Source organism: Hemitrygon akajei, chromosome 1 (assembly GCF_048418815.1).
Source record: "Hemitrygon akajei chromosome 1, sHemAka1.3, whole genome shotgun sequence".
Taxonomy (NCBI): domain Eukaryota; kingdom Metazoa; phylum Chordata; class Chondrichthyes; order Myliobatiformes; family Dasyatidae; genus Hemitrygon; species Hemitrygon akajei.
This window is the reverse complement of record NC_133124.1, coordinates 89,440,052-89,452,689: the sequence shown is the minus strand read 5'-3', so window position 1 is coordinate 89,452,689 and position 12,638 is coordinate 89,440,052. Positions and strand designations below refer to the sequence as shown.

At 40.0% G+C, this 12,638-nt stretch overlaps 1 protein-coding gene across 3 annotated transcripts in view; it reads left to right on the top strand.

Annotated features, from left to right (window-relative positions):
- The first annotated feature begins 5,307 nt into the window (after positions 1–5,307).
- arhgap28 (Rho GTPase activating protein 28) overlaps positions 5,308–12,638 on the top strand; it is a 215,083-nt gene continuing 207,752 nt past the window's right edge. Inside the window, exons 1-2 of one of the 3 annotated variants that reach the window (XM_073047647.1) lie at positions 5,308–5,448; positions 5,956–6,018. In XM_073047647.1, coding sequence (XP_072903748.1) covers positions 5,966–6,018 — 53 coding nt within the window. In that variant the 5' untranslated portion in view covers positions 5,308–5,448; positions 5,956–5,965. Of the gene's footprint in view, positions 5,449–5,771; positions 6,019–12,638 lie in introns of those variants that run through there. The other 2 variants (XM_073047655.1, XM_073047643.1) reach the window with 2 other exon arrangements.

Here is a 12,638-nt window from a genome sequence, read left to right as displayed (position 1 = left end):
GGGATCCCGTTGGAGGTGGTGGAAGTTACGGAGAATTATACCTTCTTGATGCAGTGTCTCCAGTGGTGGTAAGTGATGTGTTGAATAGTGTCCACTATTCTCTGTAGCTTCATATGTTCCTGCACATTCAAATTGCCATACCAGACTGTCGTGTATTCAGCATTTCAGTAATACTGTAAAGATATTGTTTAATTAAGGATTCTTTATTGTTTACATAATTCAATACGGGTTGTATGTAAGAAGTAGGTGAATGACATACGTCATATATGTCAAACTCAAGGCCCGCGAGATAATATTTGATTACTATTAAAGCTGGCCCCAGTAATCAAAGCGCCTATGGCGTATGATATGGCTAATGCTGAGTTTATTCAGGTACCAGGTTTTCAGGGTTTTTAGTGTTTATTCGGCAGTCTTGCTCGGCAGTCTTCTTCATAAGAAACGGAATTTGTAAAGTGAAACACTTTGTAGTTATAGCAGAGACTGAGACACATGAGAGCAGGCTGAAAAAACGGAGGCAACGAAAGCTGCGTTCGCACGCGTCCGACTGATCCGGCCCCCATGAAACTGCATTTTGCTCAATCCGGCCCGTGACCTAAAATGAGTTTGACACCCCTGACATACGTCATTATGTCACCATGTCATATTTGCCCGCCTCACTAAAAGGAAAACTCAATGTACATGAGGTATCTCTGGGCTCACATGTTTTTCTTTTGATTAGATTTGAAGTTACAAAACATAACACAGACCATGATGCAAACATCAGTATAAGTTTCAAACACGAGGAAATCTGCAGATGCTGGACTGAGGAAGGGTCTCGGCCCGAAATGCCGACAGTGCTTCTCCTTATAGATGCTGCCTGGCCTGCTGTGTTCCCCCAGCGTTTTGTGTGTGTTGTCAGTATAAGTTTGTTGGAGTGTTTGATGGTAAATTGAACATCTTTAACCACTGAAGAAAATAAAGACTCCGGTGAGCTTTCCTTATTATTGAATCTATGTGCTGGCTCCATGCTGGTTGAATTGTGATGTGGCTCTCTTAGGACTACTTCCTGAGGCCAATGTTTTGCTGAAAAGTCTTAACAACATGAGAAAATCGACCCCTAATGCCAGCTGTTTTGGAATCAAAGTAGTATTACTCTGAGGGAGCTTCGTAACACTGTTTTGGAATGGTACTAAGTTGTTTCATATTTTTTGCTAGAGCTTTCTGGAAGTGTGCTAAAGACATTGCTAATTTAACTCAAAGAAATGGCTCAGGTGAATTTCTAGGTTTGCTTCACTAATCTGAAATGCATTATATTTTAGTTTTATTTTCCTTCGCATGGAAAGGGTGCTTGCTGTCTTTAAGAAAAATACATCCCTATCCGCAATGACACAAATCACATAAAAACAATGTTATCAAAATGATGCACTGCTCTCTGGCTCAGCTCCTTTGCATGGATTATGCTGGACTGTTTCATAAATCCTTTGAGAGGTCTATGTAATCGCCTGGATGGATTCAATTACAAGTGAGGGTTGGAGAGAGCTTGTGGAATATTTGTTTTTACTCCCTGTCCCTGAGCTTTCTCTCTTTTTTCTCCTCCCAGAGAGACTTTGTAGCATTACTTCACTTTGTGTTGGCTGGTTTGATCCAGTTAATGGTCTCTGCTTGGCAATATTGTGTGTATTTTAAAATTAATTTAAATGATGATGGAACCACTACTAGCGCTAGCTATTTCTTCCTATCTCTAATTGTACTTAGAAGTGGTGGTGGATTGTCTCTACGTCCTTAAGTCTGGCCTGTCTGTGTGTAGAACAGGGCACTTTTTAAGGTTGAGTAAATATCCTAATCTATTCTCAAATGTTGCTGATAATGCAATTCTATGGAGTACCAATGATCTAAGATCTTTAGGGAAACATTTCATTTCCGAAACCTTTATTTTCAATCTAACACTTGTGCCTGCACGTAAACAGCAGCCATGGTTTCACTGACTCCCTTTGTGCTGTTGAAAATGAGAAGCAGACTTCATTTATATAATGCTTTTGACCACCTCAATAGCAAAAAGCAAGTGAAAATGTTAATTAAGAAAAGTTAATTAATGCAATAAGCCTGGTCCACCACATGTGAATGCAAAGCACTGGAGAACACATGACCAAGTCATAGATGACATAATTAAAGAGGCATTGACCCTTTGCCTAACTGCAGTCTGGTATGTTATACCCCCTGAGAAATCAGGAGCTCACTGCTTAGAGACTTTCCTGATGGCTCCAAAAAATACTCCAGTAGCAAAAAACCTAGATCTTCTAAATTTATGTTTGAGTTTTGACCACCGTCTCAATCACTGACATATGATACGTCCGTATCTGCAGATCACAACAGTGAAGTAATCAACTGCTTCAGTGACTCCTGTAGTGCTGAGGACTGGAAGGGGAAAAGCATCGGTGAATATGGGTGAACAATGTTGTATTGGGGGAGTGGTGGAGCAAGAGACTCCCCAGCAATCAATAAGCATATTATCAACATATGTGAGTACACATATACACAGAATAAGTTATGTTTAATTTGCTCTTCCAACAATAGAAACTTAAGTTCCTGCATACACCCCAAGAGGAAACTACTCTACATTTGATGGTGGCCTGTTTTGGACACAGAAAGGAGAATGTAGCTTCTCTGAACTGTTTTCACAAATATCTGATTTCTACCTTTCAACCTTTTGAAATTTTTGAATTCTCATTGCAACATGGTCTCCTTGTCTCTATGTCATTAGTTCAGTTCCTAACTTTCTGGCACATTCACCTACAGCAGTACCTCTCTCAGTATGTTTTTTTTAGTGTGGCATATTCTGTTTGCATATGTAATGCAAGGGAGTTCTCAATATCTGATGAAACACATCCTCCTCAAATAGTATATTTTGCTCCTTCCCTGCCACTGCCTCTCCCCCTCTCCCTCTTCACCATGAGATTCAAGGATAAGTGCCTAGGGAATGGTATGCTATTGTGGGTGTGAGTTTTGTGCAAGTCTCCTACTGGTATCATATTGTCAGAAGCAAATCCATAGCTATATTAATATGATAACAGCACACACACACACACACACACACACACACACACACACACACACACACACACACACACACACACACACACACACACACACACACACACACACACACACACACACACACACACACACACACACACACACAAATTCTGTCTGATACCTTCCAGGTTTAGGAATGCCTGCATACTGCCTAGTTCAGCAAATGCTGCTTCTAGCTTACCATGATAATTGTCTGTTCACTGGCTTGATCCAAGTGCTTTGTTCAAAGTTCAAAGCAAATTTATTATTAAAGTATATATCACCATATACAACCGTGAGATACATTTTCTTGCGGACATACTCAAGAGATCCAATAACCATAATTGAATCAATGGGTGTACAACTAGTGTGAAAAAGGCAACAAACTGTGCAAATACAAAAATAAAGAAATAATAATAATGAATAAATAAGCAATAAATATTGAGAACATGAGATGAAGAGTACTTGAAAGTGAGTCTATAAGTTGTAGGAACAGTTTAGTGATGGAATAAGTGAAGTTGAGTGAAGTTACCCCCTTTGGTTCAAGAGCCTGATGGTTGAGGGATATTAACTGTTCCTAAACCTGGTGGTGTGAGTCCTGAGGCTCCTGCACCACCTTCCTGATAGCAGCAACGAGTAGAGAGCATGACCTGGGCGGTTGGGGTCCCTTATGACGAAATCTGATTTCTTGCATCAATTCTCTGTGTAAATGTGCTCATTGATGGGAAGAGCTTTACCCATGATAGACTAGGCTGTATCCACTATTTTGTTTTAGGATTTTCCATTCCAGGGCATTGGTGTGTTGTACCAGGCTGTGATGCAACCAGTCAACAAACTCTCCACCACAAAAGTATAGAAGTTTTTCCAAAGTTTTAAATGTCATGCTGAATCTTCACAAACTCCTAAGGAAATAGAGGTGCTGCTGTGCTTTCTTAATAATTGCATTTACATGCTGGATCCAGGCCAGTTATCAGAAATGATAACACTAAGGAATTTAAAGCAGCCGACCCTCTCAAAGTTGCAACAACTTTGTGATTTGCAAAGAAGTTAACTGGCTTGACCCAAGTACTTTGAAGGTTGCCCTTGTTATAATACATTTAAACAAGATTTCTTGAGATTTAGCAGGGGGATTTAGTTGGAAGTCCAAAAGACGGGTTTACACTAGACAATTCAGTCATATTTGCACTGTCTCCATCTCACAAGAAATTACTTGCCATGATTAGAAGTTGAAAGCATGCTACAAACAGCTTATTTATTTTGATAAATGGCCTTAATAGGCAAGGCCAGCACTTATTGTGTGTTCCTAATTGCCTTTGAGTCACTAAGCCTTTTCTGAAGTTAGTTAAAAGTGAACCTTGACATTAGCTGTGTTTGTTACATACAAACCACAATAGACTTCCTTTCCAAGAAGACATTGGTGAATCATTTTGGTTTTTTAATGGCAATGTAGCTTTGTATTCCAGATTCATTTAACTAACTGAATTAAAATTTCCCAGCTGAAGTGGTAGGGTCTCTAGGTTACTAGCCCAGTATTTTAACCACTTTACTACCTTTGTTCTTTAATAAAATTCCCTCCCAGAGAGTTTAGGGGAAAGTTGCTTAAAACCACATTCAGGGAACTCAATGTCCAGCAGCCATTGATCTTGCATGTGACAGGGTTAATTAGGCTTTACCCCACCAGCTCTCCAGATAAGCGACCGATTAACAGTTTCCACTAACTGACAATTTTACCGATGAATCCAGAGCTGAAACATGATTGATTGCTTGCGAATCATCTAACTTTTTTTTTTACCGCCCGAAAGCCTGTACTTTCCAGATAACTTCGAGGCAGGTAACGATTTGAACCGCAACGGGAATAGATTTCGCGGTTTGTCATGTGAGATGAACCGAGATTTTGCGTGTTTAAGAAATCTTCTGTGGGGTTAATTCGAATTTGTTACTGACATTTTTTTTAAAAAAGTCTGCTGAAGCTAGAAATCTGGAACCAAAATCACAGACGATACTGAGAAAGCTTAAGTCTGTTTCTCTTTCCACAGATGCAGTCCGATCTACTGAGCGTTTCCAGCATTGTTAGCTTTTATTATAGCCATTGTTATTCTTTGAAGCTGTAACTTATCTCTATGAGGCAATAAGTATTGCGATTGGCTCTCCTGGAGAAGCCGCACATACTGCAATTAAGTGCCAAAGACAGAGTCTCGCTCTGAGCATGTCACTACTACCCTGTTCAGGAATCTGGACTGGACGAGAGCCCCGACCTGCGAAGGGTTCACCTCGCCTGTTCAAACAACTATGCAATTAACATCGTGAATTTTTCATGGAGACACATTGACAGCGCGCTGTTTTTCTTGGTTGCACTACAAGGTTTCAGTTTACAAAAGGAACACCTTTGAGAAACATGTAAGTGAACGGCGTGGTTTTCATCTTTAACAAACTACTTGTGTTACAGACACCGAATGTCAGGAGAGACGGGGCTCGGTGGAAGCCTTACAAACTTGCGTGGAAGCTAAATTGCAAAGTATTTCAAACATTTTCTACTTCCACTTCTGCCGTTAATTTTGAATGGTTAACTATAATCTCGCCCTTTGGTTTTCGAGAGAGATTGGATACCTCCAGATGCATGCTACTGCCCACTATCTCGGGAGGCGTTTTCTCTATGCTAATCCCACTGCCCTGTTTCGTTCTCCCGAGTTTTTTTTTGTTTGTCAGCTGTGGCGAGGCAGGGTGAGAGGTAGAGACCTGTTGTTTCCAGGATTACTTTGTAGCCCAAATTGCTTGTTGCAGTATGTGACGACTTTCGGAGGTAGTTGTTATTTAGAGTACTGCGAAGCATGAGTGAGTGACAATGGATATAAATGATTCAAGCAGTGTGGTTTTGACAGCTTATCATTCCTATTCCCCCTCAAGAATACCAATAATGGATCAAAGCTGTGTAACTGAACTTCCTTCAAGTCTTGTTCCAACACACAGGTAAACATTTGAAACCTGATTAAGTGTAGAGTGTATTTCGAGTGTTGTTCTTTACCGTTATAATCTGTGTTTTGATTGAAAGTTAAACATGTTGTCCCTAAATCAGATTACCTGACGTGTAACATAGCTGTCTTGTTCTCCAGTGCCTTTTAGGAACGAGTTTCTTTGTGAAATTTTGAAGAACTTAAGTGTGCATTTAAGAATAATCAACATTTTAATTTGAATCAATTTTCATAATCAAAACTTGTTTAAGCAGTTTTATCCCTTAATCTTTTTTAAAGCTCTTCTGCCGAAAATGTCTCTATCACCACTCCTTTCTCTGGACCCTGGTTTCGGCTTCTCTCCCCATCTCTCTTCTGTATTCCAGCTTTCTTTCTTTCTTTCTCATTTGCTTCAGGTGTAGTCTTCATCAGCTTTCTTTTCTTTTGACAATTTTTTTCCTTCTGAAAATATATATATGCTTCTGTTTTATAGCCTGACTTAAAAGATGCCTGCTGCTAATGTTTGAGAGTAGCGGTTCTTGAGCGCTTGCATTTATGAAGAATAATCTGGCCGAATGTTTTCATTCCCCACCACCATACCTTGTACAAAAATTGACCCACTATGTGGTTTTAAATCTGTACTCCAAACCTGTTGGCATTTATCATGTAAAGATGCTAGGAGAACTCATTGTGCATTGTTGATTGTTTAGCAGTGTTCAGTAGAAAGTTCAGAAACTAATTTTGAAAATACGGTCGTGGAGATGTATAGCACTGAAGGAGGTCCTTCAGCCCATTGAGTTGGTGATGACAACAAACCCCTTCTCTTTTATAAACAAATCCGACCCATTTTATTATTCTCTTTTCACACGTGTACAGGAGGGTAGCCAGGTAAAATGGGGTGATCCATGTATAGAGATCGGCAAATGAGGTTGATTGTTTCTGTATTAACTGAGGAGGAGGATATGGAAAACAGTGAGTTCAAGTAGGGCTATGTGGGTAACCAGAAGCAAGTCAATATTAATGAGAAGATATTAGATGTTATAAGATGAATAAAGGTTGATAAATCCCCAAGGCTGGACAAAGTCTATTACAGGATGTATGAGAAGTAAAGGAGGCCATAGCAGATTTTTTTGCATCTTCATTGGCTGTGGGTGAGGTAGTAATTCCAACCTGCACATCTTTGCAATGTGGGAGGAAACTGGAGCACATGGAGGAAACTCCCATGGCCACAGGAAGATAGTGCAAACTTCACATTGACTTTGACTTTGAACCTGGATCACTGGAGTTGTGAGGTGCCTCTATTAGCTGTCTGACTGCAGTGCAAATATAAACAGTGGCAACAATGTGGGCTGTCTTTGGTGTAGACCATCCAAGATTCACTGTTCAAAAGTTCGCCTGAGCAGGGATTGTTTAATTGACCTTCATAACATTCAATATACTGTTCAGGAAGTTACCATACGTGTGTGGCTCCCTGCCTTACCAGTGGAGGAAGTCAGTAAGTGTTCTGGTTCCTCTTCCATTAAAGCAGAAAAAGCTACAAACACTTGAGAGGTTAGATAGCAAATGTGGACCAAGAGGGTTATTGTTTCGGGTTGAAGACCCTCCCTTTCACTGCTGTAAGCCAATCTGACCCCCAGTTACTTTGCCACTTCCTCCCCTCAGGCTGTTAGTTCTGTGCCGCCAGCTTCCAGCAGTGATTTGCTCACTTTGTTACGTATCCGCTGAAAGTGGGCCCATGGTGAAATTTTGGGAATAATTCAGGTCCACTGCAGTGTGCCTAAATACTTCTATTGCCAGCTGCCTTGGTGGCTGATAATTCTGCTTTTGATACTGATGCTCCATATGGGTAAAACAGCAACATTTCAATGGCCATGGTGTTAGATCCCCATCATTTCCTGCTCCCCAGCCACTGGCTCCAAACCTTTCTCTAACTACTGTTCTGAACATTGAACACAAAACAGTACACCACAGTACAGGTCCTTCGGCCCACAATGTTGTGCTGACCTTTTATGCTCCAAGATCAATCTAACCTTTCCCTCCCTCATTGTACTTCATTTTTCTTTCATCCACGTACCTATCTGAGTTCCATTCATCCACGTTCCTAATGCATCTGCCTCTACCATCACCCCTAACAGTGCTTTCCATGCACTTACTGCTCTGTAGTTTTTAAAAAAAAAACTTTACCTCTGACATCCACCCCATACTTTCCTCCAGTCACCTGAAAATTATGCCTTTGTATTAGACACCAGGTAAAAGGTGCTGGCCACCTACTCTATCTATGGCACTACCATCTTGTACACCTCCGTCAAGTAACCTCTCATCCTCAAAATGAACCCAAAATGTCATAATCTTGAGTGTCATATTTAGCACTACAATGAATTTCTGACACATCCACACCATCAGTAAGATTATCTTTTTGACCTTCAAAAACTATGGCCAACTCGGCCTCTATTGCTGAAACCTTGGTCCATGTCTTTGTTAATTCTAGATGAGCTTTCAGTGCACTGCTTGCTACCTTGTCTTACTCAGTTCTCTATAAACCTGAGTTCATCCTGTTCCTGGCAGCTGTGTGTTAATTTGCAGCAAATTTTGTTCACCAATGCTTACCAATTATGGTTGCTAGTTCAGCAGTCCCTTGCTTTCAAATTTGTACTGATCACACTCCTCCCTATTGCTGCAGTCTCCTTCATCCCATAATATGATATATCTGATGTTTTCTGTTTCAGGCCTCTTAATTATCTGCAGATTAATTGCTCCACCATTGGCATTAGTGACAGGCTGCTCATCCTGAAATGGTTTCCCTACATTACATTGCTTCTGTATCTCTTCCTACCTTTGACCAAGCTGTTGGTCAGTGTCTCTTGGCATGCATTGATTTAAACTTTGTTTAATAGCAGATCCAGTAAAGTGCCACATTTCTCTACATTAAAATGATTCTACGTATATACTTTAATGTGAAATTCTGGATAGAATTGTTTTGGCATAGGAAAATGCTACCGGGTCCACTGAATCTGCTATAAGAGCAAGCATGTCAATTTCATAAATGCCTTCATTCAGAAGGTAATGATCTTTGGAATTCTCTACCCAGGAGAGCTGACACTGAGTACAGGTAAGAATGAGATTGACAACATTGTTGGATATCAAAGTGGCATTGAGGTTTTCAAAAGAAAATCAGCTATGATCTTATTGAACAGTGGAGAAGGCATAAGGAGATGATTAGCCTGCTTCTGCTCATTCCAAAAATTCCTTTGCTGCTCTTTTCTTCATAGATTTACATCGTGTAATTGCTGGGATCATACTATTCTAATTTTATGTGGTCTCTTGTCTATGCTATCAAACAATGGCCTCTGGTTGCTTAAGTGGTAATGCTGGGCAATAACATGATCTGGCAAGATTCTGAAGCACAACTTGAGAAAACTATCTAAGCTCCAGCATGAATAATGTTCAATTCCGTTATGGATATCAGGATCATTGTAACCTGCAGCCAACGTTGCTTGGCATGGCATTCTCAGAAGCAGATAAATTCTAACCTTTTTAGATGTTGATGTTGAACTTGCTATCATAGGGAGTGGCTGAAATGAGTAGTGTAGGTATCTTTAAGGGGAGGCTGGACAAGTAAATGATGGAGAAGGAAGTAAAGGGTTATGCTGAAAGATTTTTATGGATAGGACATAAACACTGGCGTGGACTGGTTGGCCATAGTGGCGTGCTATTGTGCTGTGCCCCAGATAATCTGGTGTAAAGAACTGCCACTTACATTGCTGTCTTTCTGCATGTGTTCAACAAACCTCATTATGTCTAATCTACTTTGACAGTGCCTTATGTTTATTGACTGAATAATATAAGTATCAGACCTTGGTAACCTTTTTTAACCCTGTCTGGTTTTTAACCTTCACCAGCTGTCACATACCATGTGGTTCCATTAGTATCTAAGCGATTGATTTGTTGCTGAATAGAGAAATTTCATTAATACTCCATGTGATCCCAGCACACCTGCCTTGTGTCAGTATATTGTTCACTGAGGAAAGTGCAGAGCATAAGAACAGGAGGGGGCCAGGTAACACCTTGAGCCCCTTTTAATATTCAATAAGCTTTGTGGCTTACTTGTGATCTAACTCCATATACCCTTCATTCTGTTCTTAAAAATCTTATCTGTGATTTTCTTGGCTGCATTATCCATTTATGGAAGAGTATATCAAACATTTGTCTCTCTATGCACCTGGAAGTATTTCCAAACAATTTATGAAATTTATTCACCAGTTCAGAACTTCCAATCCAGAAGGCTTTGCTCCATCTGCTTTATCAGTTTCCAGTGATCAAATCAAGTTGTTTAATTATCATTCAAACCATACATAGATACAGCTAAACAAGACAGTGTTCTTCTGTGCCAAAGTTCAAAACATTCAAAGTAGCAAGAAACATTCAAAATAGTAAGAATTGGCAAAGAAGCATTCTCACTTGGAAAAAAACATTCCAAAGACTCTGTGTTTACTATATGTTGTAATATGTGTAATATGTTTAATTCTGCAATCAAATCACTTCTTTCCAAATTCCAAGGAAGATGCTGCATTCTCCTTAAAATTGTCATTTTATAGAGAATCTGTGTTATTCCAGTAAACATTCTGTTTCCTAAGGTGTAGTGACCAGAGCGATAAGTGGTGCTCCAGATGTGGTCTAACTAGGGCATTGTATAGCTTTGGTATAACTTGCGCACCTCTAACCAGAATGGGGTGATCTCCTGCATGCACTTATCACTTTAATAACCAATTCAATGATTTAAGTACATGAAAATCTCATGACACTTGTTCATCTCTCCTTGGCCCAGGGGAGTGGAGGGAGGTAAGTAGCAATCTCAGCACGTATCAGGGATTTAACATGGGGTCTTTGTTATTCAAGGTGAGTGCAATTACACAACATTAGGGGGGATTTATTTTATCCATGTGCTTAGGAATTTTTGAAGAAAGCTTGATTTGTTTTAATTGTCTTCCTCTGTAGATAAACTAACACATTCTGGTTTTACTTGGTGTTTTGCATTGCTTCTGAGGTGAATTCAGTCCAAGGCTACTGTGTATTCCCACTTACCCCAGCTGATTGTAAAAGGTCAAACTAGTTGACTCTCCACCCCAGGAATTGGATAGTGAGGCCTCGTCAACGACCAGGGTCTGTGCTGGATTGCTAATGAGGCTCTTCTGAAGGAAACACCCTGACAGCTTGAGACAGGAAACAATGTTGGGGTTGAGCTGATTTCAGTACTTTAAGAAAAATAAAACCCAATTTTAACAGCTTTTATAAGTCTCTGATCAGAGATCTGTAAAATCTTTTAATGTTATTGTAAATTAAAAAGACACAACACAAAATAATGAAAACATTAAAGTACTATTTAGTAATTACTTGGAGACTGAGAATATTAGAAACTGGAGCAAAAAAATAACTTGTCTTCCTCAATCTCTGTGGATACAGGATCAAGGTAGGAAAGTGGTGGGTGATATTAATGATCAGCTATGATTTTATTCAATAGCAGAACAGGCTTGAGGAGTCAAATAACCTGACCACACTTCATATTAGCAGGCTGGAACTTTCCGTTCCAATCTTGCACACCAAGGCTCCCTTGTTGGACTCCATTTAGAGTTGGAGAAGGAGTAGAATGATACGCTAGTGCCTGTAACTCAGCTCTTCGGATTTGCAGCAGGTCATTGTAGATCTGTTACGTGCTAAACTGGAAGTGAATGAATAACACTGGTTCCCTCATCTACCAGCCTTGGGCAGAATGATTTGGCTCTTTATCTAGCACTGCTGGATATCTGTTGTTTATATTCAGGAAATGGTTGCTAGTGTGCAAGTGAGAAGATTACCCATTTTGATTTTGCTCTTAAACTTGGGATATAAATTTTCATCGTATATTCCCTCAAAATGAAGATGGGTGTTTCTTTTCCCTTCAGAAGTGTTGCAGTTGAAGAATGTTCCTGAAATTTCTATCCAAAAATTGGGGCACAGAGTGAAAAGACCAACAGGAATTGTACCTGAGCCTGTTGTTGCAATGAACTAGTTTTTCTCCTTTGTGTGAATGTGTGGTACGGGAAGAAGCATGGCTTTTGATGTTTTTTTTTGGAGAGAAACATTGAGATGGGATGAAGTCTGTATCTGTATCAGAATCAGGTTTATTATCACCGGCATGTGATGTGAAATTTGTTAACTTAGCAGCAGCACTTCAATACATTATATAGAAAAGATAGAAACATAATATAATAATAATCAATTTCAGAATACATATATTGAATAGATTTAAAAATGTGCAAAAAACCAGAAACACTGTATATTTAAAAAAGGTGAGGTAGTGTCCAAGGGTTCAATGTCCATCTAGGAATTGGATAGCAGAGGGGGAAAAAGCTGTTCTTGAATCACTGATTGTGTACCTTCAGGCTTTTGTATCTCCTAACAGTGAGAAAAGTGCATGCCCTGGGTGCTGGAGGTCCCTAATAATGGACATTGCCTTTCTGAGACACCGCTCCTTGAAGATGTCCTGAGTACTTTGTAGGCTAGTACCCAAGATGGAGCTGACCAGGTTCATAACCCTCTGCAGCTTCTTTCAGTCCTGTGCAGTAGCATGCCCCCCCCCCCCCATACCAGACAGTGGTGCAG